At 45.5% G+C, this 24,030-nt stretch overlaps 2 protein-coding genes across 2 annotated transcripts; both read right to left on the bottom strand.

Annotated features, from left to right (window-relative positions):
* Window positions 1-488: 488 nt before the first annotated feature.
* PLA2G1B (phospholipase A2 group IB) lies at window positions 489-17,404 on the bottom strand. Its single transcript, XM_068238706.1, has 4 exons — window positions 17,352-17,404; window positions 14,280-14,439; window positions 1,997-2,124; window positions 489-607 (listed from the first exon to the last, which is right to left on the bottom strand). Exons 1-4 carry the CDS (start codon window positions 17,401-17,403, stop codon window positions 489-491), a joined length of 459 nt encoding a protein of 152 aa, XP_068094807.1. The 5' UTR covers window position 17,404.
* On the bottom strand, window positions 9,199-12,304 carry LOC137561788 (uncharacterized). The gene is made up of 3 exons (XM_068273148.1): window positions 11,927-12,304; window positions 10,526-10,688; window positions 9,199-10,018 (listed from the first exon to the last, which is right to left on the bottom strand). Exons 1-3 carry the CDS (start codon window positions 12,216-12,218, stop codon window positions 9,199-9,201), a joined length of 1,275 nt encoding a protein of 424 aa, XP_068129249.1. The 5' UTR covers window positions 12,219-12,304.
* Window positions 17,405-24,030: the final 6,626 nt, after the last annotated feature.

The following is a 24,030-nucleotide window of genomic DNA, read 5'->3' as shown; positions in this document are numbered from 1 at the left end:
AATATGACAGAATGATGCAATGTTATATAAAAAAAAAAAAAAGCTATAAAACTGAAAATAAAAATTTGAGACTCTGGTCTTTGCTACTTATGTTCTACTAATTGTCCATACTACACGTACAATTCATTATATCATAAGCTTTTTTTTTGTTTGTTTGTTTAAGTTTCACTTTAACTGTTCATGAGAGATACAAGCTTGACTAGTTATAATCACTTAATGAAGGGATTATGAAAAATAATGTACAGAAGAATATCTTTTTAATTTGTTCAAATAAATATATAATATGGAGTTTAGAGAAGGCCTATGCGGTATATGTGTGTCTATTATTTAAGTATAACCTGAAAAAGGTATCATGCAAAGCACAAAAAAGCCAAGTATTTCATTTACACCGATATTACTGGACCAATACACCTCATGTTTTTTTGAGACTTTTTATTAGCCTTCTGCCCAGTGCCCAGTTGATGTTAATCAGTGTCAGAGGTGACAAACTAACAGTTTTTGTTCTTGTCCAGATCCTTGTAGCCTGAGTTGTATGGGGCTCTGGCGAAGCAGTTGGCAGCATTTCTGTCACAGTTGCAGATAAACTGACTGCATGCATCACTACCAGCTGCAGAGAAAAAAATACAAAACAGAGTTTAGCAGAAAGTATATAGATTTGCCACATAACTTGAAATTTTCAGTTAGAGATCAGGGGCGTAACAATAGACCCTGCAAGGGATGCAGCTGCAGGAGGGGCCCAGAAGCAGCAGGGGGCCCCATGGGGTAAGAAGTTCCCTTTCCCTGTCCTGAGACACTGACAACTAAGGGCACAGAGAGAAAAAGCTTTGTGTTGTCTGAACAATTGTTCTAATGACTGCCTCTGCTCAGACACTGATAAGGAATCATAGAAAGTTTTGCAGACAAAGATGTGTAGACAGTCCCTATTCAGTGTGCAGCAGGGTCTTGTGTACAGCTCCCAGCCCCAATTATTGAAAATGTTCCCAAACTCAGAGGAATAGGGAGGCTGCCATTTTAAATTTCCTTTTAATTAATATCTGATTTCCACAGAATTCGGATCCCACCAATATGGGCCTTTTGTGCCATGAACAATAACTAATATAATTCCCCTCCCAGTATTAAAAACTGTTTCCCTTCACCGACGACCTAATAATCACCTACTAATGTACCACTGCCCCCCCAACCCCCAAACCTCCTGTCTGAAGTAAAAAAATAAACCCCTCCATGGCATAGAGATACACTCTCCAGCAACTAACCCTAACCCCCCTACAATCTCCTTCCTCCCCCAAAACTGCTCAAATACTTACCATATTAAAGAAGTTCAAGGTCCTAATCCCTAGTGCTAAAATCATTTGAAGTCTGCCAAAACCATGATGCACTAAAATAAACAGCACTGAGATTACATGAAAGAATTGTAATCTTCTGTGTGACCTGCTGCTCCTATATCTAGGTAGTTTATGTACAGATCCTGTTGTGATCTATCATAAATAAGGAACTGTGGTGAAGGACAAGGAATTGTATATAAGATTATGGCAATTACAGCACCCTAAAAGTGTGTGTGTGTGTGTGTGTGTGTGTGTGTGTGTATAACAACATTTGTGGATATCCCACTTCAAGGAGTACACAGGCTACAATAAAATAATTAACAAATTGCCTGGAGTTTAATGAAAAAAAGTTCCTAAAGGCTCGTACACACGTCTGATTTTTGCAAACGACTGGTCGTTTGGACATTTGAACATCTGGTCGTTTGGACGTCAAATCGGGCGTGTGTGTTCAGTCGGCCGTTCAGCTGATAAGACTGGATTTGAACGATCCGCTTTGCGTATCGTTCAAATCCAGTCTTATCAGCTGAACGACCGACCGTACACACGCCAAATTTGATGTTCAAACGACCGGATGTTCAAACGGTCGTTTGCAAAAATCCGACGTGTGTATGTACCTTTAGTCTATAGGCAAATATACCTTTTGAGCAGCATAGATGCACATGGCAAGCACTTACATGTACAAGTGATAGTTGTTCCAGAGCAGGTGTACTGATAGCTTTTGGTATATGGATTGTCCAATATGTTACGACAGCTGGACAGGGCCATAGCGTCTGAGTAGCAGTTGTCATGCACCTGGCAGCATCTGTATAAACAAGAGAGTGTTTCAGGTAATAGCTGATATGCCAACATGTACAGTTTAAACTGGTCATTATAAATAACTACATTGCAAATTAGAAAATCGCGTCAAAGAAGGTTGATTATTGAATGTGATAGCTTTTTAAGCGCAATAACAAACTTTGGTTTATGATTAGCTTTTGAGCGTCATTGCCATCAGATAATCTGGCTCAGCGCTGGATATTAACTCATGGACATACTAATATGTAGAGCTAGTTCTAATACTAAATTTAACATTATGGTAAAGATGTAAGTAATAACAAGAGCTCAATCATTTTTCAAAACAGAGTAATGTTTATGCCCTGTTCTTTTCTGATATTCTTGCTGTTTTACTAATGCATCTCTATAAATTACAATTGCTGTGTTGTATGATAATGTAATCCAAACATTTGTATAGCGCTTTTCTTCTGTTGGACTAAAAGTACTCAAGACACCAAGCGCACGCTCAAGAGGCCACCCTGCAGTGTTAGGGAGTCTTGCTATAAACTCCTTACTGACTAGGTACTGATCCTAGCCAGGATTTGAACTCTGGTTTCTTCTGAATGTGCCCCACTAAATCACTGCTCAGTGTGGCTGCAGCAATGGCATGGTTTAGTTTTATTGTTGATTTTTGCAAAAATCATAGTGAATTTTTCTGCCAACCAGTTCGTGTCAGAGGTTAGAGGTTTGTCAGAAGTCCAGAACTTGGGGGTTCTCCGAAGATTTCTTTCATAGTTCAGTACAACCCCCGTTATCCAGATCTCAGTAAACCATAAGTCTCAAGCAACCAGAAAAAAAATCCTGACTGTGCAGGATACACAAATCTCTTTTACACTACTTAAAGAGAAACTCCGACCAAGAATTGAACTTTATCCCAATCAGTAGCTGATACCCACTTTTACATGAAAAATATAATGATTTTCACAAACAGACCATCAGGGGGCGCTGTATGACTGATTTTGTGCTGAAACCCCTCCCACAAGAGGCTCTGGTACCGTACGGTACTCTGGGCAAACTGCCACAATGTAACAATGACACACACAGGAAATGGCTGTTTATACCTGTCTGTTAAAGCCAGAACAGCTCCATAATCTGCCCACAGTAACAATGTCACCATGTAATACATGTCAGAATGTGAATCTGGGAGAGGAAAGATTTTACAATGAGCAAACTCTGACTAAATCATTTATACATAATTATTGTAAAAATTAAGCACCTTTTTATATTAAATTATTTTCACTGGAGTTCCTCTTTAATACAGTAATAAACCTCTGTTACATTAAGTTAAGTCTGTCCTATGTCTTAAAGGAAAACAGAGACGGATTACATCACCTTATGTATGGCCACCTAAACACTCCAGTGGATTGATCAGATTAAATCAAAAAGCATTCTGACACACTGCACTAACACTAAGTGGAACAGGGATAAATAGACTTGGGAAACTGGCATTGCTTCACGGAAAATGTACTCTGGAATACTAATAATATATGTGGCCTAAATTGTCTTTTGTGTCTGGCAATCTGGGAATGTGTCTGCTGGGGTGTCCTGCTGGAGAGGTTTGGTGGCGCAGACATGAAGCATATATAAATAAATGACAAGGCTGCCTGTCAGCCCACAGAGGGGAGACACCAGCCAAGGCTGATTTAAAGAGGAACCCAGGATTGAACTTCATCTTCAGTAGCTGATACCTCCTTTCCCACAGGAAATCTTTACCTTTTCTTGAATAGGTCATTGGAGGGGAGGGGGGGTCTTGAGGAGGGGCTGTATGGGGGGCCCGCGGCAGGATGCCCTGCTAGGACCTGGAGAGGTCACAGCATGAGGGGAGAGCTTGGTAGCACGTCGGTGGGGAGGGGGGAAGGGCCCCCCCCCTCACCTTGGGCTCTCTCCTCCAGCATTAAATAGTGCGCGTATGCAGGTGGCAGGCGGCGGCAGATACATACCTTCCGTGCACTCCAGCGCGGACGTTTCTCTCTCTAGTGTGTGACGCTACTTCCTGTTTATACAGGAAGTAGCGTCAAAATCTAGAGAGAGGAACATCCGTGGAGAGCACGGAAGGTATGTATCTGCCGCTACCTGCCGCCTGCATACACACTATTTAATGCTGGAGGGGAGCGCAGAGGGGAGAGCCCGAGGTGAGGAGGGGGGGCATTCCCCCTCCCCACCGACGTGCCACCACGCTCTCCCCTCATGCTGCGACCCCTCCAGCTCCCCAAAACGTCCCTGAGCAGGCCCAGGGGGAGGGGGGGGAGGGGGGGGGCACGCTGGCTGTCAAGGTAAGGGGGGCGCCTGTCCCTACCTAACTGGGGGTCTTTATCACTCACTACCTAACTGGGGGTCCCTGTCACTCACTACCTAACCTGGGGGTCCCTGTCACTCACTACCTAACCTGGGGGGCTCCTGTCACTACCTAACCTGGGGGGCTCCTGTCACTTCCTAACCTGGGGGGCGCCTGTCACTACCTAACTGGGGGTCCCTGTCACTCACTACCTAAACTGGGGGTCCCTGTCACTCACCTAACCTGGGGGTCCCTGTCACTCACTACCTAACCTGGGGGTCCCTGTCACTCCCTAACCTGGGGGGCTCCTGTCACTTCCTAACCTGGGGGGCGCCTGTCACTCACTACCTAACCTCGGGGGCGCCTGTCACTTACTACCTAACCCGGAGGTCCCTGTCACTCACTACCTAACCTGGGGGTCCCTGTCACTCACTACTTACTGGGGGGCTCCTGTCACTACCTAACCTGGGGTCACCTGTCACTACCTAACCGGGGGTCACCTGTCACTATCTAACTGGGGGTTGCCTGTCACTACCTAACTGGGGGTCCCTGTCACTACCTAACTTGGGGGGCGCCTGCCACTCACTACCTAACCTGGGGTCACCTGTCACTACCTAACCGGGGGTCGCCTGTCACTACCTAACTGGGGGTCCCTGTCACTACCTAACTTGGGGGGCGCCTGCCACTCACTACCTAACCTGGGGTCACCTGTCACTACCTAACCTGGGGGTCCCTGTCACTCACTACCTAAACTGGGGGCTCCTGTCACTGCCTGAACTGGGGGGCACCTGTCACTGCCTGAACTGGGGGGCACCTGTTACTGCCTGAACTGGGGGGCTCCTGTTACTGCCTGAACTGGGGGGCTCCTGTCACTACCTGAACTGGGGGGCTCCTGTCACTACCTAAACTGGGGGACTCCTGTCACTACCTTAACTAGGGGGCACCTGTCACTACCTAAACTATCCAGGCCAGCCAGCCCAGCATCACCACCAGCCAACCAGCCCAGAACCACTGTCAAAAAGGCCACAGCATCAAGCCTATGTGTTCCTCACCACAGCTCTGCTCTCAGCTAGTCTCCCAGGGTCCCCTCTGTAGCTGCCACCGACCCGGCCAGTTTGGCAACCTCTGCACATGCGCAATCGCATGGCTGCACCACTTGCAGTCATGTGCCTGTCGCTGGGAGCATTCTGCGCAGGCATCTACAGAAGGGACCCCGGGAGACTAGCTGAGAGCAGAGCTGCAGCGAGGGACACATAGGCTTCTATGGGCTGGAGGAAGCCCCAGGTAAATCTGTTTTTTTTTTTTTTTTTATTATTCCTTGATGTTTCCTTTAAAGGGATACTGTAGGGGGTCGGGGGAAAATGAGCTGAACTTACCCGGGGCTTCTAATGGTCCCCCGTAGACATCCTGTGTTGGCGCAGCCAGTCACCGATGCTCCGACCCCGCCTCCAGTTCACTTCTGGAATTTCTGACTTTAAAGTCAGAAAACCACTGCGCCTGCGTTGCCGTGTCCTCGCTCCCGCTGATGTCACCAGGAGTGTACTGCGCAGACACAGACCATACTGGGCCTGCGCTGTGCGCTCTTGATGACATCAGTGGGATCGAGGACACGGCAACGCAGGCGCAGTGGTTTTCTGGAATTTCTGACTTTAAAGTCAGAAATTCCAGAAGTGAACCGGAGGCGGGGCCAGAGCATCGGTGAGTGGCTGCGCGGGCACAGGATGTCTGCGGGCGACCATTAGAAGCCCCGGGTAAGTTCATCTCATTTTCCCCCGACCCCCCTACAGTATCCCTTTAAGTGATTTGTTTGTCCCCTTTGCTGATAGCTGTTCAATAACAAATAGCGTTAGTCTTTAATGCCTGGTACACACCATGCAATTTCCCGTCAGATAGACAGGTCAAAACAGTTATTTCCAACAGGTCCAATCAGATTTTTGATCGTTTTATGATCGATTTTCTGATCATTTCTATACAAAATCAATCATAAAAACGATCAAAAATCTGATTGGACCTGTGCGAAATGATGGATTCGACCTGTGTATCTGACCAGGGCCGGCGCTCCCATAGAGGCAAAGGGGGCAATTTCCCTGGGGCCCCCGATCCCTGCAGAGGCTCTGCTAAATGCTGCCTGCTCCCCGCTCGCTCTGCTCCCCGGGGCCCTTGCTAACAAGCTGCAGCAGCAATTACCTCTTCCGGCGGATGGCACATTCCGGGCACTCTTGCCATGTTGTCCTCCACCTCCACTATGACCCGGGGTATGTTTACAAATACAGTGCTTTGCAAAAGTATTCAGCCCCCTTGAAGTTTTCCACATTTTGTCACATTACTGCCACAAACATGAATCAATTTTATTGGAATTCCACGTGAAAGACCAATACAAAGTGGTGTACACGTGAGAAGTGGAATGAAAACCATACATGATTCCAAAAGTTTTTTTTACAAATCAATAACTGCAAAGTGGGGTGTGCATAATTATTCAACCCCCTTTGGTCTGAGTGCAGTTAGCTGCCCATAGACATTGCCTGACGAGTGCTAATGACTAAATAAAGTGCACCTGTGTGTAATCTAATGTCAGTACAAATACAGCTGCTCTGTGACGGCCTCAGAAGTTGTCTAAGAGAATCTTGGGAGCAACAACACCATGAAGTCCAAAGAACACACCAGACAGGTCAGGGATAAAGTTATTGAGAAATTTAAAGCTGGCTTAGGCTACAAAGGATTTCCAAAGCCTTGAACATCCCATGGAGCACTGTTCAAGCAATCATTCAGAAGCTCCATAGAAAAGACTGTTAAGGTATGGCTCTCATACTACATGGAATGTAAAATTGGTCTGTGATCTTTCATTTTCAAAAGACTATGGTCTGATGTGTATATGTGGCCTTAGTCATGCACTGTACAAAGTTGGCCTTTATGGAAGAGTGGCAAGAAGAAAGGCATTGTTAACAGAAAAGCATAAGAAGTCCAGTTTGCAGTTTGCCACAAGCCATGTGGGGGACACAGCAACCATGTGGAAGAAGGTGCTCTGGTCAGATGAGACCAAAATGGAACTTTTTGGCATAAATGCAAAACGCTATGTGTGGCGGGAAACTAACACTGCACATCACTCAGAACACACCATCCCCACTGTCAAATATGGTGGTGGCAGCATCATGCTCTGGGGGTGCTTCTCTTCAGCAGGGACAAGGAAGCTGGTCAGAGTTGATGGAAAGATGGATGGAGCCAAATACTGTACAGGGCAATCTTGGAAGAAATCCTCTTGGAGTCTGCAAAAGACTTGAGACTGGGGTGGAGGTTCACCTTCCAGCAGGATAATGACCCTAAACATAAAGCCAGGGCAACAATGGAATGGTTTAAAACAAAACATATCCATGTGTTAGAATGGCCCAGTCAAAGTCCAGATCTAAAACCAATCGAGAATCTGTGGCAAGATCTGAAAACTGCTGTTCACAAACGCTGTCTATCTAATCTGACTGAGCTGGAGCTGTTTTGCAAAGAAGAATGGGCAAGGATTTCAGTCTCTAGATGTGCAAAGCTGGTAGAGACACACACTAAGGGCTGGTGCACACCAAAAACCGCAAGCAGATCCGCAAAACGCTAGCGTTTTTTGAACCGCTTATTGTCATTTTGATAGCGCGGTTTTGGGGCGTTTTGGGGGCGTTTTGCGTTTTTTGCGTGCGTTTTTGCAAGCGTTTTTGGAAGCGTTTTGCGTTTTGCGTTTTTCAGGAAAAGAGGTAGAAAGACCTTAAACAAAGGGTTAAAGTGCGATATATTGATGACACATGTGAAGCACATTGAGCAATTGAAGTAAAAAACCCAATATAAAAAGGGTGGGGTCCTTAACAACATTGTGGGTTAGTTCAGGAGAGGTGACACTGTGGTTTGGAGAGAAGAGTGACTTGTTTTTGAAAATGTTTCCTGATGTGCTGTTATTGCTCTGTGTAGCAGCATATATGAGACGTAGGCCAAGGACAAGGAGATACTGGGTGCATCCCATGCTACAAGAGCGGCGCCGGAAGGGTCAATTTAGGACCCTATATAGAGATTTGAGGCACCATCCAGAAAAGTTTTTTGGCTACACCCGCATGTCTGTGTCCAGGTAAGAATACTTGTCACTTATTTTTATCATGGGGCTAAGTATTTTGGGGAGGAATGAAATTGGAAGCACTTTTTGGCCCTTAGTTAACTGTGTTTGACTGTAAACAGAAAAACAACACAATAATCAATCCGGTGTATACATAAGCTAACCAAATAACTGTGATACTTGATCCTGGTGTGTTATGTATTCAATGCCTAAGGCCTCCATCTAATTTTTCTATAGGAGTAACTACTATATTATATATCCATAGTTTACCCAAAACATTTGGAGTATATTATGACCTTACATACTCCTGGTGCATACTTCATTAAGTATATGGCAACAATCAGCATATGGGATACAGTAATGAAGCAATGTTTGAACAAAATCTTTCGTTTTAATGTTTTGTTCTTCTGTGCAAAGAATATTTTGGACATGTGTTGTCCATACTTTGCTTTCAGCAGCAAAAGTAATATGTCACAAATGAAAAATGTTTCTGCAACAAACAACAGTAGATCTAAAGATAAGCATGCTCTTTTTTCCTAGTTTTGATGGCCTTTTAGCCAAACTGAAGGATGCCCTTCGCCGACAAGAGACTAACTTTCGCCTAGCAATCACACCAACTGAGCGACTCCTCATAACATTGAGGTAATGTAAACTAAGATCCAAATCTGAGCATTGAACAATAAAATAAAATGTAAAACTACAAAAAACTAGTCATGTTGTGATAGCAAATCACACATACTACCAGGGCCCTGATTGTAAGCATGTGTACCTGATTCAGCATTTGTATGAGGCTGGCTGTGCGATGTTAAATCAGTGTACACTGTAGAGTCACTGTGCATAGATGATGTTTGAAATCGCATACCTTGATCAGGGCGCTGAGGTGGAGGCATAGAGTAATGAGGCTGTTGACCATATGGCATGTTATGCATATGCATTGGTGGGTAGTGGGGTGGGTTATAAATGCGTTGCATATGGTAAGAGAGTTGTGGGTGTGCATTATATTGTTGGCTGGAAGCAGGCAGGTGTGGTTGCTGCAAGTAGTTGTGCACATTGTCATCTGCACGGCTCTCAGGTAGTAAGAATCTCCCCAGGGTCTCAGAGATGGCATGTCTGGCTGCCCATTGCTTATCAGGAGGCACTTTTTGTAATAGTGGCACCAAACTTAAAAGATACTGTGTGCATGGCTCTTTAAGTTGTTTCATTTCATCCTCTCGCTTCTCCATATGATCAACAGCCTTTTCTATTGAACTAATCAGCTTCTGGTCGTATTCAGCCCTGCTCATACCTCTTCCTATTCTCCTGCCTTGTGTAGCTACCCTCACACCTCTACTAGACCTGACAGTTGTGCGTGTCCGACTACTCGCTGGGCTGTGTGGTGTGTGATCTGGGGTAGTAGAGTCACTGTCTTCCACTGTAGCAGTGTCAACATCCTGTGTAGTGTCTTCTTCAACTTCCACATCACTGGTGGTGGTAGGTGGCACCTCTACATCGTCCTCCTCAGGATCTGGTGGTAGGCTATCTTCAGTCCTTTGGAAAGGGGAAAGCACAACTTTAGTTCATGGAATAGTGACCATGGATGTCACAGCAAATATATGGGCACAATGCGATGCATCTTTCATTGCAAAACAATAGCAGTAGCCTGTCTATTTTTCCCATTATTTGTGTACATAGCTTTTAGGCACAGCCCCTGAGCAAGCATAGAGCAAAACTGGCCTGAGTAAACTAGCACTGATTTTGGTAGATGTGTGTTACAGATGTGTGATGCAGACACTACTGCAGCCAAACATATAACCAGCACTGTCAGGCAACTGTTATGTTGGGTAACGAACAGTCCACATTCCTGTCATGTAATCATTTTAAACTGGACCTATGCCATCCTTACATTAAGCTACGTCCCCCAATATATTTGGTAGAGTGATGGCAGATTATTCGTTCCACACTACTGAATTGCATTGTGGGCCTACTCCTTCCTTCACTGTTCTATTGGCGAAGTTGACAAACATTGCAATAGGTTAACATTTACGCCATACTTACTCAGCCGGTTCATGATGTTTTCTTAGAAATTCTAATATGCCACAATATTTATATTTTGTTCGCTGCGAACTTCCAGACCCACTTTTGGATTCATGGTATTGCTTTTCAATCTCCTTTTTGTAACTGTCTCTGACCGACTTCCATCTTGTCCGCAGGAGGGCAACTAGGAATAAAAATAAACATACATGTTATTTCTTTTCTTTTGCAGATTTCTGGCAACAGGGCATTCATATGCAGCACTTCACTACCAATTCCTCATGGGAAGAAGTACAATCCGATACTTAGTTTTGGACACCTGCAAATTGATCTGGAAAGTACTTCAACCGGAATTTATGCCAACTCCTGACGTACCTATGTGGGAGGCTAACATGCAGCTTTTTTGGGAGAAACATGATTTCCCTAACTGCCTTGGAGCAGTGGATGGGAAACATGTCAGACTGGTTATGCCTGCATTCACTGGCAGTCTCTATTACAATTATAAAAAATTCTTTTCACTAGTGCTCATGGCTGTTGTGGATCCTAATTTGAAATTTATCTATGTGGATGTTGGGGCTTACGGAAGTTCCCATGATTCCTCAGTCTTCCAGCACAGTCGATTTGGCGTGAAGCTTCGCACAGGCCAGATGACTTTACCACCACCACGCCCCTGGCCTGACACTGTAGAACCACCTTACGTGTGTTTGTGGCTGATGAGGCCTTTGCACTGTCTGAGCATGTTATGAGACCGTATGCACAGAGAGATATGACTCATAAGAAAGTAGTCTTTAATAACCGCCTGACCAAAGCCAGACAAGTAGTAGAATGTGCATTTGGAATTCTGGCAAACAAATGGCGCATTTATCACACTGCTATAAAAATGCAACCAAAGTATGCTATAATAGTGGTGAAGGCAACATGTATTTTGCATAATTATGTGAGAACACTAGATAGCATGACCATAGAGGAGGAAGAGGGGGATCTTTCAAACAGTGCTCTTGTCACTTTACCACCAGCTATTTTACGTGGTCCCATTTCTGCCATTCACAACAGAGACAAATTAGCTGATTATTTTGTGCCATAACTGTAAGAACTAAAAAACCTGCAGGCTGCTATTTACTTACATGACGAGATCAGTATTATTGTGCAAATAAACATTCTTAAAACCGTGTTGTATGTCTATATCATTCATGACACTCTAAAGTGGCAAATAGCGCCCTAATAATACATGTGAGTACATACACACACATGTACCTGCTGTTTATAAGGAGAGATGGCTATAGAGAGAACAGCTTTGCCAGAGACCTGTGATAATGAAATTTCTAATTGTTTAATTACTCATTTAGTGGAGGGGTGATGATATATTGTCTGCAAAGTGCTGCATGAAATCAATAAAATACAACAATTCTGTACACATATACTTACTCTTAGAATCCTTGCCCTTTTGGCTCAAAGTATTCCATTTTTCTCCAAGAAAATCTTTTGCAATGTTGCTCCAGATTTCATGAGCCCTTTGGTGGTCTTTATATCCAGGCAAAGACTTGTCATAAAGTTCTGGGCTGTTTTCAATCTTAATTATCAGGTTTTCTGTGGTAAACCACTTTGCTGCCATCTTCCTCCTGCGCAGTCTAAAATCCCTCATGCAAATCTGCCACACAGGAAGCACACTTTGACCTGGAAGTGCGCATTCTTGAAAAAAACGCATCCGCATCCGCATCAAAATCCGCTTGATCAAGCGGTTTTACAGGCGTTTTGCGTTTTTCCTATACTTAACATTGGAGGCAGAAACGCATCCGAAATCCAAAAAATGCCTCACCCAGGCATTTTTCGTTTCTGCAAAACGCCTGCCGCTCTGGTGTGCACCACCCCATTGAGATACATTGACCAAGCAGATCCGCAGCCGCAAGCGGATCTGAAAACGCCCAAAAAGCCGCTCGGTGTGCACCAGCCCTAAAAGACTGGCAGCTGTAATTGCAGCAAAAGGTGCTTCTACAAAGTATTGACTCAGGGGGCTGAATAATTACGCACACCCCACTTTGCAGTTATTGATTTGTAAAAAATGTTTGGAATCGTGTATGATTTTCATTCCACTTCTCACATGTACACCACTTTGTATTGGTCTTTCACGTGGAATTCCAATAAAATTGATTAATGTTTGTGGCAGTAATGTGACAAAATGTGGAAAACTTCAAGGGGGCCGAATACTTTTGCAAAGCACTGTAACGCGCGCCGGAGCATAGAGGGGGTGGAGGACAACATGGCAAGAATGCCCGGACTGTGCTGACTGCCGGAAGAGGTAGTTGCTGTTGCAGCTTGTTAGCAACTAGCAAGGGCCCCAGCAAGCAGCAGAGGTAATCACCGGGAAGGGGGGGGGGGGGGGGGGGGAGGGGTGATGTTTGGGTAGGGGTCCTCCCATTCAATTTGCCCCAGGGCCCCGGAGCCTCTTAAAGAGAACCCGAGGTGGGATTTAATTATATTAGTGGGGCACAGAGGCTGGTTGTGCACACTATCACCAGCCTCTGTTGCCCTATGGTGTGCCCCCAGGACCCCCCTGCGATCTGCTGTCCCCTCCGCCGTGCTAGCGACACGCAGCGTGTCGCCAGCACAATGTTTACTTATGCGTGTCTGTCAGCGCCGCTCCCCCACCTCCTCTGTATCGGCGCTACCCGCCCGCGTCCCTTCCCTCCAATCAGCGGGAGGGAAGGGACGCAGGCGGGTAGCGCCGATACAGAGGGGGCGGGGGAGCGGCGCTAACAGACACCGCATAGGTAAACATTGTGCTGGCGACTGGCGACACGCTGCGTGTCGCTAGCACCGCGGAGGGGACAGCAGATCGCAGGGAGGTCCTGGGGGCACACCATAGGGCAACAGAGGCTGATGATAGTGTGCACAACCAGCCTCTGTGCCCCACTAATATAATTAAATCCCACCTCGGGTTCTCTTTAAGCCGGCCCTGTATCTGACGGGAAATTGCATTGTGTGTACTAGGCAGGGCCGGATTTCTGGCAAGGCCACATAGGCCATGGCCTAGGGCACCAGAAACTTAGGGGCGGCTCAGTGAAGGACATGAAAGCTGTTCCATGCAGCCATCCCTATCTACAAGACAGCTTTAACCTTTGAACTCTCTGTCCTGTACTTGTGTCTTCCCTGCAAGACCTGTAAGCTCTATCCTGCAGGTACACTTCAGCCTAACTCACATGGTGGCGCAATGGGTCCATCATTAATGAGATGGCAAACATAACGTAAAAGTTCTTAAGGAAAATACAACTTATAATTTATACGCGTATTACTGAAATATTTATTGTCTGAGACATCCAATGATGTAAGTAGAATTCTCATTGGGGCACACAGAGATAACAACCATACAGACGGTATAATTGGCCTTGGGCGGTAAAAAGTACAAATCCGGCCCTGGTACTAGGCATTACATTATTCCTGACAAGGTCCTTTCATGTGTTTCAGTACTACTTGCTAGCATCATCTCAACAACATATGATTGGTGCTGAGCAGTGTTTCTCAGGGAGCATGTGATGTGAATGTAGGAGTGCTCTGCCTGATTGAGAAAATAAATCACTGTAATAATAATTTTAAAGTAGAAATGTACCTTATTTCCAATGTCCATTGTGGATGTTTGTAAGGCTGCCAGTCTGTACTGAGTAACTGTGTCTCGTTTACAAGAAACCTCAGCAATACACTTTTCAAATACTTAGGATACATTAGACAGCATTTTACATGTTTTCTTGTGACCGGTCTTCATCCTGATACACATAGTATTTACCTGTCCAAAGCATCTTTGGGAGTTCCATGACCTCCTAATCCACAGTAGCATCCATAGTTGTTAAATTCTTGCAGGGGAGCACTGTTTGGGATGGCACATTTGATCAAACTATGAAACTGCCACAGTGCCCGATTATGAGGGTTGCCAGAGGCACAAGATACTAAAAAAACAAATTACAATACATTACTACACTCACTACTATATGTAGATAGCAGAAAGATTCTATTTTCCTTACAATGCTTTCCTCACTTTCCTTACAACTTTTTATTTTCTCACATGCATTAATTGGAATACAGAATGTGTTCATGTAAGCATGGCTGTAGTGTATACACAGCTATATCAGAGCATCTGCTGAACAAAATCTCATAGCTCCATATCTGTATTTTTGATGGAGCCATACAATATATATGGTTTTATAGCGCCATCTAATGGATCATTGTACTCTAGCATCAGTTTTTTTTTGTTCCCATACAGGAAGCAAAGCACATTGAACAGAGTTCATAACAGCCTAAAAAAGAACAGAAAAAAATCTCTCTTGTAAGAATCACTGTCACAGTCTCAAGGTGGCCAAGCACGATACAATGCAATGATCTGATTTTACAGCAATTCGATAAAAAGTAACTATCGTTTCTACAGAAAAATCAAACCTTTTTTTTTTTTTTTAATTCAAGTGTAATTTCCAATCAGTTTTCCCATATTTTTTTTTTCCTCGATTGGAAGTGCTGGAAATTTCTGATCAATTTGTTGCAAGATTGCATGGTGTGTGGTAGATTGACAGTTTTGTAATGTAGAGGCACAAGCCATTTTTTTTTTCATTCTTTTTTTTTTTTCATTCTTTTTTTTTTTTCATAATTGGGGGAAAATTGAAAACGTGTGGTACATTGGTCCGATTTTTCACATGTTAAAATCAATCAGAAAAATGTATTGCAAATCTTGAATTGAAAAGAAATGTAAAATATTGTATGATGTGTGGCCACCTTCAGAAATAATGAAAAGGGCTGTAGGGCACTAAACGTTTAACAGATCCCATCGGTTTATTGATTTTTTTAATGACTATGTTACGGCCAGAACCCGAAGTTTGGCCAGAACTAGAAGTGGCCGGCCACTTCGGGTTCTGGCCGGCCAATGTGCGAACTGGCCGCTGCGCTGCGGCCAATGTGAGAAATGCAACAATTCCTGTAAAGTTAATGGGATGTTGTGGCCGCAGCGCAGCGGGCAAATGTATCACACATCTTACTTTATTCAATGACATTAAGCCGACCGGCTTTTTCCCCGCTTTCTCTCTTCCTCTCGCCTCTCTCTCCTCCCCTCGCCTCTCTCTCTTCCTTCTCTTATGGGCAGCCGGGCGGGGACACGCGTGTCCAGGAGAGTCGTTCGTCGCGGCAGGAGAGCAGAGCGGGGAGGCTGCAGACATCGCTTCTGCCAGCACCCGCTCTGCAAGAACGGCAGGATTCCCCTGCCGCGACGAACGACTCCGGAGGGACACGCGTGTCCCCGCCCGGCTGCCCATAAGAGAAGAAGAGAGAGAGGCGGGGGGAGGAGAGAGAGGCGGGGGGGAGGAGAGAGGCAGAGAAAAAGCCGGGCGGCTTAATGTCATTGAATAAAGTAAGATGTGTGATACATTTGCCCGCTGCGCTGCGGCCACAACATCACATTAACCTTACAGGAATTGTTGCATTTCTCACATTGGCCGCAGCGCAGCGGCCAGTTCGCACATTGGCCGGCCAGAACCCGAAGTGGCCGGCCACTTCTAGTTCTGGCCAAACTTCGGGTTCTGGCCGTAACATCTATATTGGCAGTGGGCACTCAGCTGTCTCACTAAGGCACAGGGGCCTTCAGATACTGAAGTAGTCATTCAGGGTGGCAATGTGAAGTCGATTTAAATAACAAAAAAAAATGAAGCAAATACTTACCTAAGGAGAGGGAAGGCTCTGGGTTATATAGTGCCTTCCGCCTCCTCTCTCTATCCTGTTTTGGTTGCTTTCAATCCCCCACCGAAAGGTTATTTGGAAGTCTTCGGGAGCTCCATATTGCACAGGCGTGAGCGTGCAAGAGAGCGTGCTTGCGCAGGCGCAGTACAGGGCCGCCCTTCTTCAGGAGCACTCGGGCTCCCTGAAGACTTCTGAAGCCTCCTTCGGCCGGGTAAAGCAGTATTTGACTAAATTAGTCAAATACTGCTACCGGGCGAGCCAGAACTGGAATGAGAGGACCAGGAGATGAGTGGGAAGGCTCTATTGGACCCAGAGCCTTCCCTCTCCTTGGGTAAGTATTTGTCTCATTTTTTAAAATGCGGTTCCCATTCACTTTAAGGATTGAAACTCAGAACCAACTAGCAGTGATTTCCATGCTAAGATTTGCAAAGTGCTAGGACAGTGGAGCCTTATGAGGCCTGGGACCAACTAGAGCTTTTTTTTGTGTGTTTTTTTTTTTTTTGAGCGATTAGGGATCGCTTTCAATCTCTAGCGATTTGCCTAAACGCTCTGCCAATGTAAATGGATGGGACAGATTCCACTACAGCGATTGTGATTAGGCAGATCTCTATCACAGGACATGCAGCATTTTGGGAGCGTTTCCATTCTAATGCATTGTATAGAAGCAGGGAAATCGCCCCCAAAATCGCTTGCAAAGCTCTATCACAAAACACAAGCGATTGGGATAGCACTTTGCGCTTTCTTGTGGGTCCCAGGCTTAAGGGTGATTCCACTACAGGGTTTGGGATATGTAGCAATTCTAAATGCCCTGCCTACAGCAATTTCGGAGCAGTTGCGATTGAAGGAAAGCAGGAAAAAAATCATATTCCTTCAAATCGCTACAGAAATCGATTTGAAAATGCTTAACAAATCGCAATTGCAAATGAGCAGGTATTCCGGCATCTTAGAGGTAAGGCTTAAAGGACGGTAGGTGTGTTTGGAATTTTAGCAGTAATTTTTTTTTTTGTCTTTCACATTTAACTACTAAAAAAAAGAGCTAGAGATATTTCTGCATTCACAAAAGCATTGAGCTGCACAATATATCAGATCAGGATTATATTCTATAATGACATTTATTTTCAGTCCGGAATGTAGCACTCACCTGCCAGCAGAACGGCGAGGATTCGGAGCATCATGGTGATGGGGAATCTCATGCTGTCTGGCCCTTTCCTTTAAATAGCGCAGTGCTGACCTTCACACCTCAGGGACATCAAGTTCTGAGAACAGTCTGCTGCCAAGTGCACATTTTCTCAGCTCAAACATGATAGGTATTACCTTGAATTTATTTTTCCTCATCAAAACATTCAGTATTTGCAGGAAGCAGGAGACATATGTTCCCCATGCAGGGCCAGTCCAGGGCATATCAGAATTGTGATGTTAATAAATTAAGTATATGTAACTGATAATACATATTAGGGACCTAGCAGTGAAAAACTAAAACAACAAATGAATTGCCAACAAATATGCAAACACAAAGGATGGCAAGTGCTCACTCCCAAGCAGCACCTGGCTATGTAAATGGTCTGCAGGGTAAGCCAGTCAGCATATTTGAGGCCAGCTTCACACTGCATGGTGGCGGTACAGCAGCCGCACCGCGCCATCAGAAACAGGCCTGCGGGGAATACCATGTTACTATGCGGTATTCCCCGTCTGGTATCCGGCCAAGCAGGAAGGTACGCTCACTTCCTGCCGGACAAGCAATCACGTGCGTGGGAGTGTATTGCAAAAATGCGTAAAACCTGCAGCGGGATTCACACTGACACGCGTCGCCTTAGACTTACATGACTTCCAGTCCGCTGCACGTCAACACAGATACGCACGCTAGCATAGTTTTGAAAGCATGTTAGACTGAGCACTGTTATTGTTATAACATTGTTATTCAGCATTCAGGTAATACGAAAGCACCCATAGGCTTTCATTGCACTAGCGGTAAATTGCAGTGTGAAAGGGCCATAAAGGCACAGCAAGTGCACCTGCACTACCAGATCTAATAAGGGCTGAACCGATTAAACTACCTCCTCTGTCCTAAAAGACACTTAATAATGCAATTGTGTAATGAGCAAGGACACCTTGTGCAAGTTGTCTCATGTCCCCTCCTAACCACTGTTATATGACTTGGCAACTACATTACCTGTGGGGTACTCTAAGCCAGAGCCAGATTAATGCCAAACAATGCCCTAGGCAGCATAGCCACTATGGGCTCCCCAATAAAACAGGACCAAGAGTTTTACCTGGGGGAATGAGTACATGCTGCAGAGCAGGATTATCCCCCAGGCAACCTAGGCAGGTGCTTACCAAAAAGACCACAAGGGGGCCCCAAATCTACTATGTTGCCAAGGGCCCCATTACATCTTAATCTCTCTCTGATATGCTCATACACATATTACTTTCTGGCATCCTGATGGATTTGGATTACAGCATTCCAGTAATCCCAGTGCTGACACGCTTCCTGAAATCTCTACCAAGTAGCATTTCCTGTTCCATGGAGCGGGAGCGCTATTGATGTTATGCTGTGGGCAAAGTAGTGGCTGGATAGTGTACTGATTGAGGGCACCGCCTTTGACATGGGAGACCAGGGTTCAAATCCTGGCTAGGGTCACTACCTATTCAGTAAGGAGCTCAAGGCAAGACTCCCTAACACTGCAGGGCGCATCCTTAGTGTTTGCAGCTCTTGATCGCTTTGAGTCCGACAGGAGAAAAGCACTATACAAATGTCTGGATTATTATTTAATTAGTGAAGTGAGACACACAGGACAGGAGAGGAGACAAAACGAGCAAGAGAGAAATAACAGAGGACAAGAGTAGGAGAAAGCAAGTGTAGGAGAGGAAGAAAGAGAGCAACAGAGGGAAACCAGGAGACAGAGGAAAAACACAAATACTGTAAGTAGGCTTGCAAAGAAAGTGAAGGATCAATTAAGAAGTGTAAAGCAAATTGATGGAGAGAGAGAGAGAGAGAGAGAGACAAGACAAGAGGCTGACAAAGAAGATAGAAAGAAAGGGGTATACAAAGCAAGGGATGGGAGAGGGAAATAAAGAGAGAAAGGGGCTTATTGGGGGTCTGAAAGGGAGAGCCTGTGAGCTAGCAAGGGTGCTGCATTTATTGAGAATGCTAAAATGAATAGGAGAGTAAGGCTGGGAACACACTAGGTAGAATTGCATATGCGTTTTCCATAACACTTTGGCTATCATTCATAAAGCATTCCCGCATGCGGAAATGCGTAATACCGCTGACTTTACCGAGCACTGAGCAAGTTTTGTATTCATAAAGCCTCTTTCTGCATGCGGAGCTGACATTCCCGTGCAGAGTAACAACGTACCGCCTTGTGCGGTGTGGATACGCAGTTATCCAGAAAAAGTATCAAAATGTTCATTCATAAACATTTCCGCATAGCGGTATGCGGAAGGGGATTACCGATCCCCTGGATGTAGCGGGAAGCTTGCGGAGTACATGTAAGTGAATGGGACGGACCTCCCACACATCAGCAGAGAGAGCACTGCATGGAGGGACTCGGCCAGCTTTTCTGTTTCCGCATGCCTACCGCCCGCCTGCCGACACCATTCTCCAGAAAACCTCCGCACTGCTACCGCCCCAGGCACAAACTTTATGAATGACCACCCAGAAGGATAAACTACCGACGGCGGTATTCTCCCGCACGGGTTCCCCTTACCGACAGCCTGTTCATGAATGATAGCCAAAGTGGAAAACGCATATGCGATTCTGCCTAGTGTGTTCTTACCTTTGAAATTTCCTACTCTACCTCCCATTGCTGTCTATAGGGGAGGGGCTTAGTAAATTAGGGGTGGTGCTAAACACATTGGGGGTGGAGCGTAATCTGGAGCAGTCCCCAGTGAATGCTGTGATAGGTCCAGGAAGGTGATTACTGTAGCTATGGATAGAGCTGCACGAAGGATAATGAATGGGTCCTTAACCACTTGAGGACTGCAGGGCTAAACCCCCCCTAGTGACCAGTCCATTTTTAGCAAAATTGGCCACTGCAGCTTTAAGGCCCAACTGCAGGGCCACACAACTCAGCACAGAAGTGATTCCCCCCCACCCCCTTTTCTCCCCACCAACAGAGCTCTCTGTTGGTGGGGTCTGATCGCTCCCCCCATGTTTATTTTTTTTTAAAAAAATATTATTGTTTGTTTTTTTTCTTTAAAAACCCCTGTTTCTTTAAATTTCTTCCCTCCCTCCCTCCCCACAGCCAGCCAATTATGGCGATCGGCTGTCATAGGCTTCTGCCTATGAGAGCCGATCGCTCTCTTGTCGGAGACTGAAGGCGGGGCGGAGCTCCGCCCTCCGAACATGAGATGCGCGCGCACCATGCGCGCGATCTCATGCTAAACAGAGCCCCAGGACTTTACGCTAATTGGCGTTAGGCGGTCCTGGGGCTGCCGCCACGCCCACTGGCGTGACGCGGGCGGCAGAAGGTTAAAGATCTACCCCTTTCCATAAGGCCTCGTTTACATCTAACTAGCGCAGATGGACGTGCAATCGGGATGCAACACGTACGATTGCACGCCATCTGCGCCGCTACCCGCTGCGCTGCTGATCCCATGCATTACAGTGAATGTGTCAGATCTGCGCTTGCCGGCAAAATGCATGCAGCAGTACGCAAGCGCATCATAGTGCATCGTATTGCTGCGCAGCGTGTATGATGTGAATGGCAGAAGGGCTGTCTATGCCCTTCTGCCGTTCTTGCATGTCACCACGACATATGCGCTTCCAAATGCGCACGGAAGCGTGTATGATGTGAACGAGGCCTAAGAGTGCTCTCTCCAATGCCCACCACGACGGTCACCCTCCTGAGCACAGTTTGCCCTAAGTGATTGCCAGGATCCAGATCAGCATTTGGCACTTGTGTTCCCGCTGTGGTGTTCTGCTCCCTTGCCAGATGCATTTGGGCTCTTAGTAAAATAGGGCATGATGGTGAGGAAAACCTACTACAGGCAACATCTACAGCCATCAAGATCCCATAGCCACCCAATGCATAAGCGATAGTAATTACATCTGATGCCGGTTCACAGGCAGCTCTCCAGCCACCAAGAAGTCCACCAGAGTTAGCAAGAGAGAGAGCCAGCAGTGTTTAGACATGGGGAAATCGTACCTTCATCAGGTTTTTGTGCAAACAAGTTAATGGTTATTTATGAAGTGCTAGTCTGACATTGACTCAAAGCATTACATACTATAGCTGCAGCAGCATTGCTCAGTTATAAATCGATTGTCAAGACTAGATACTACAGCCAGACCCCTTGTCCCACCAGGGCCCCAGGCAACTGCCTTTGTTGCCTTGCCTGTAATCCGGCCCTGCTCCAAGCTTCCAAATGTGGGTAGCTATACAGGCAGGGGCCCAAGAGCTCACAACTCAGTGCAGGCAGCCCTCCAAGTGTCTTCACCACTAGGATATCCACCCACAACTCTGCCCCAAAATACAAACTCAAAGGATGGCAAGTGCTCACTACCAAGCAGCAACTGGCTATTTAAAGGACAACTGAAGTTACACCAAAATGGAGATTGTCATATTGATTTCCTTCGAAACAATACCAGTTGCCTGGCATCCTGCTAATCTTTCATGCATCAGATGCATTAGTGGTGTCTGAATCACACACCTGAAAAGCATGTGGCAAAAGCAGTCAAACTTGATGCAGGTTGACTGGCTTTTCTGCCTCTAATACTTTTAGCTGTAGACCCTGATTGAGCATGATGATGCAGATCAGATGTTTCTGACAAGATTAGCTGCATGCTTGCTGCAGGTGTGTAACTCACACTACTTATACCAGAATAATCAGCAGGACTGCCAGACAACTGGCATTGGTTAAAATGAAATAAACATGGTAGCCTCCATATACCTCACACTTAAATTGTCCTAAATGGTTTGCAGGGTAAACCTGCCAGAAAATTTAAAGTCACCGCAAGTGCACCTGTACTACCAGATCTAGCATGGGCTGAACTGATTTAACTATCTTCTCTGTCCTAAAAAGAGACATCAGTAACACCTAATAACGCAATTACGTGGTTATCAGGTGGTTATCAGGTACACCAGGTGCGAGTTGTCTCGTGACTTGGGAGCTACATTACCTGTGGGGAGTCAGCAGATGTTCGGAAATGCTCAACAGCCCCAGTCCTTTATAATGCAACTCTTCATGTGTCCATTTTCAATATATCTGTTTTTTGGGGGGTGGTTATCAGAATTATCATGTCACTCCTAAGTAGATGTTAAAAATAATATAATAATTCAATTCTAAATGCCTGTACATATGCTAGAGTGATGCCCCCCAACAGGGACTTCAAATGCATCCAAAACAGAAAATGGATTCATTCCAACTTTACATGGTTCCAATCTGGATAGTGTGAACTGAAAGGGGAACTGAATTAAGAGGTATACGGAGGCTGCCATATTTATTTCCTTTTAATCAATACCAGTTGCCTGGCAGCCCTGCTGATCCTCTGCCTCTAATACTATTAGCCATAGCCCCTGAACAAGCATGCAGCAGATCAGATGTTTCAGACTTTAAAGTCAGATCTGACAAGACTAGCTGCATGCTTGTTTCTGGTGTTATTCAGATACTACTGCAAAGAAATAGACCAGAAGGGCTGCCAGGCAACTGGTATTGATTAAAAGGAAATAAATATGGCAGCCTCCGTATACCTCTTACTTCAGTTCCCCTTTAACTAGGTATGAGGTGAACACCGCTACATCTCACCACACTCCACGACAGTGCACGACCTGGTCAGCAAATCCAATAGTCATAAGCAAAGAGAAATGGTCCGCACTTGTCAATGAAGGTTTCCTTTATTGTTGGACATATCCAAAACATCCGAGGCAAACATCAGATAGCTGACATGTTTCGGACTAACTGTCCTTAATCATAGCTAACAGAGTAATGACCATCTGGACATATAAATAGAATCTGCACAAGATTACCGCCCCCAGGTCCCACCTGCACGGGCGGAGTCACCTGGGCAGGTGCAGAATAAAGACACATATACAAATGTACAAAAATAAAATTACATGAAGTGTAAAATAAAAACTATTTATAAAACAAGGAACAGCGTTCTCGAGTCTAAGACAAGTAAATGAAGGGTATATATGCAGAAAACAAGGAGAGAAAATCAAGTAATAGTGGTGAGATCCCATCTGGCATTTAAGCCATGTGGAATTCTAGTATTGAGTTCAAATATCCACTCGGCTTCTCTCCGCAATAATCTTTTGTGTAGGTCGCCGCCTCTTTTGAACGGCATGATTCTCTCTATACCATGATACGAGAAGTTAGTCATATCCCCCCTGTGGACTTCCCGGAAATGTTTCGCCACATTACTGATGTGAGAGGTATGCCAACCTGCACCCAAATAATGTTCCGCTATCCTCTCTCTCAGGGGCCGGGTGGTGCACCCCACATACTGCAGGGAACAGACCCCACAGGTGATGAGGTACACCACATATCTAGTACCACAGTAGATAAACTGTTTGATATTGAAACTTCGGCCCGTTGAGAGAGAGACAGCGACCTTGGCACTGCCATGCACATGACAATATCTGCAGGTCGGCGTATCACATCTGAAGGAGCCAACAGTTGACAACCACGTTCTACAGGTGGACCCAGAGTTAAATAGACTAGGGGATAACATCTGTCCCAAAGTCGGCGCTCTTCTACTAGAAAACCTGACTCCGTTTTGTAAAACTGATGAAAGACCACTGTCCGCCTGTAAGACCGGAAGGTATCTGGCAACTATATCCACAACTTTCTTGTATTCAGATGAATACATTGTGACAAAGGTG

This window comes from Hyperolius riggenbachi, chromosome 1, assembly GCF_040937935.1.
Source record: "Hyperolius riggenbachi isolate aHypRig1 chromosome 1, aHypRig1.pri, whole genome shotgun sequence".
Taxonomy (NCBI): domain Eukaryota; kingdom Metazoa; phylum Chordata; class Amphibia; order Anura; family Hyperoliidae; genus Hyperolius; species Hyperolius riggenbachi.
Note: the sequence above shows the minus strand (reverse complement) of the source record. Positions and strands in the feature narration are given on the sequence as shown.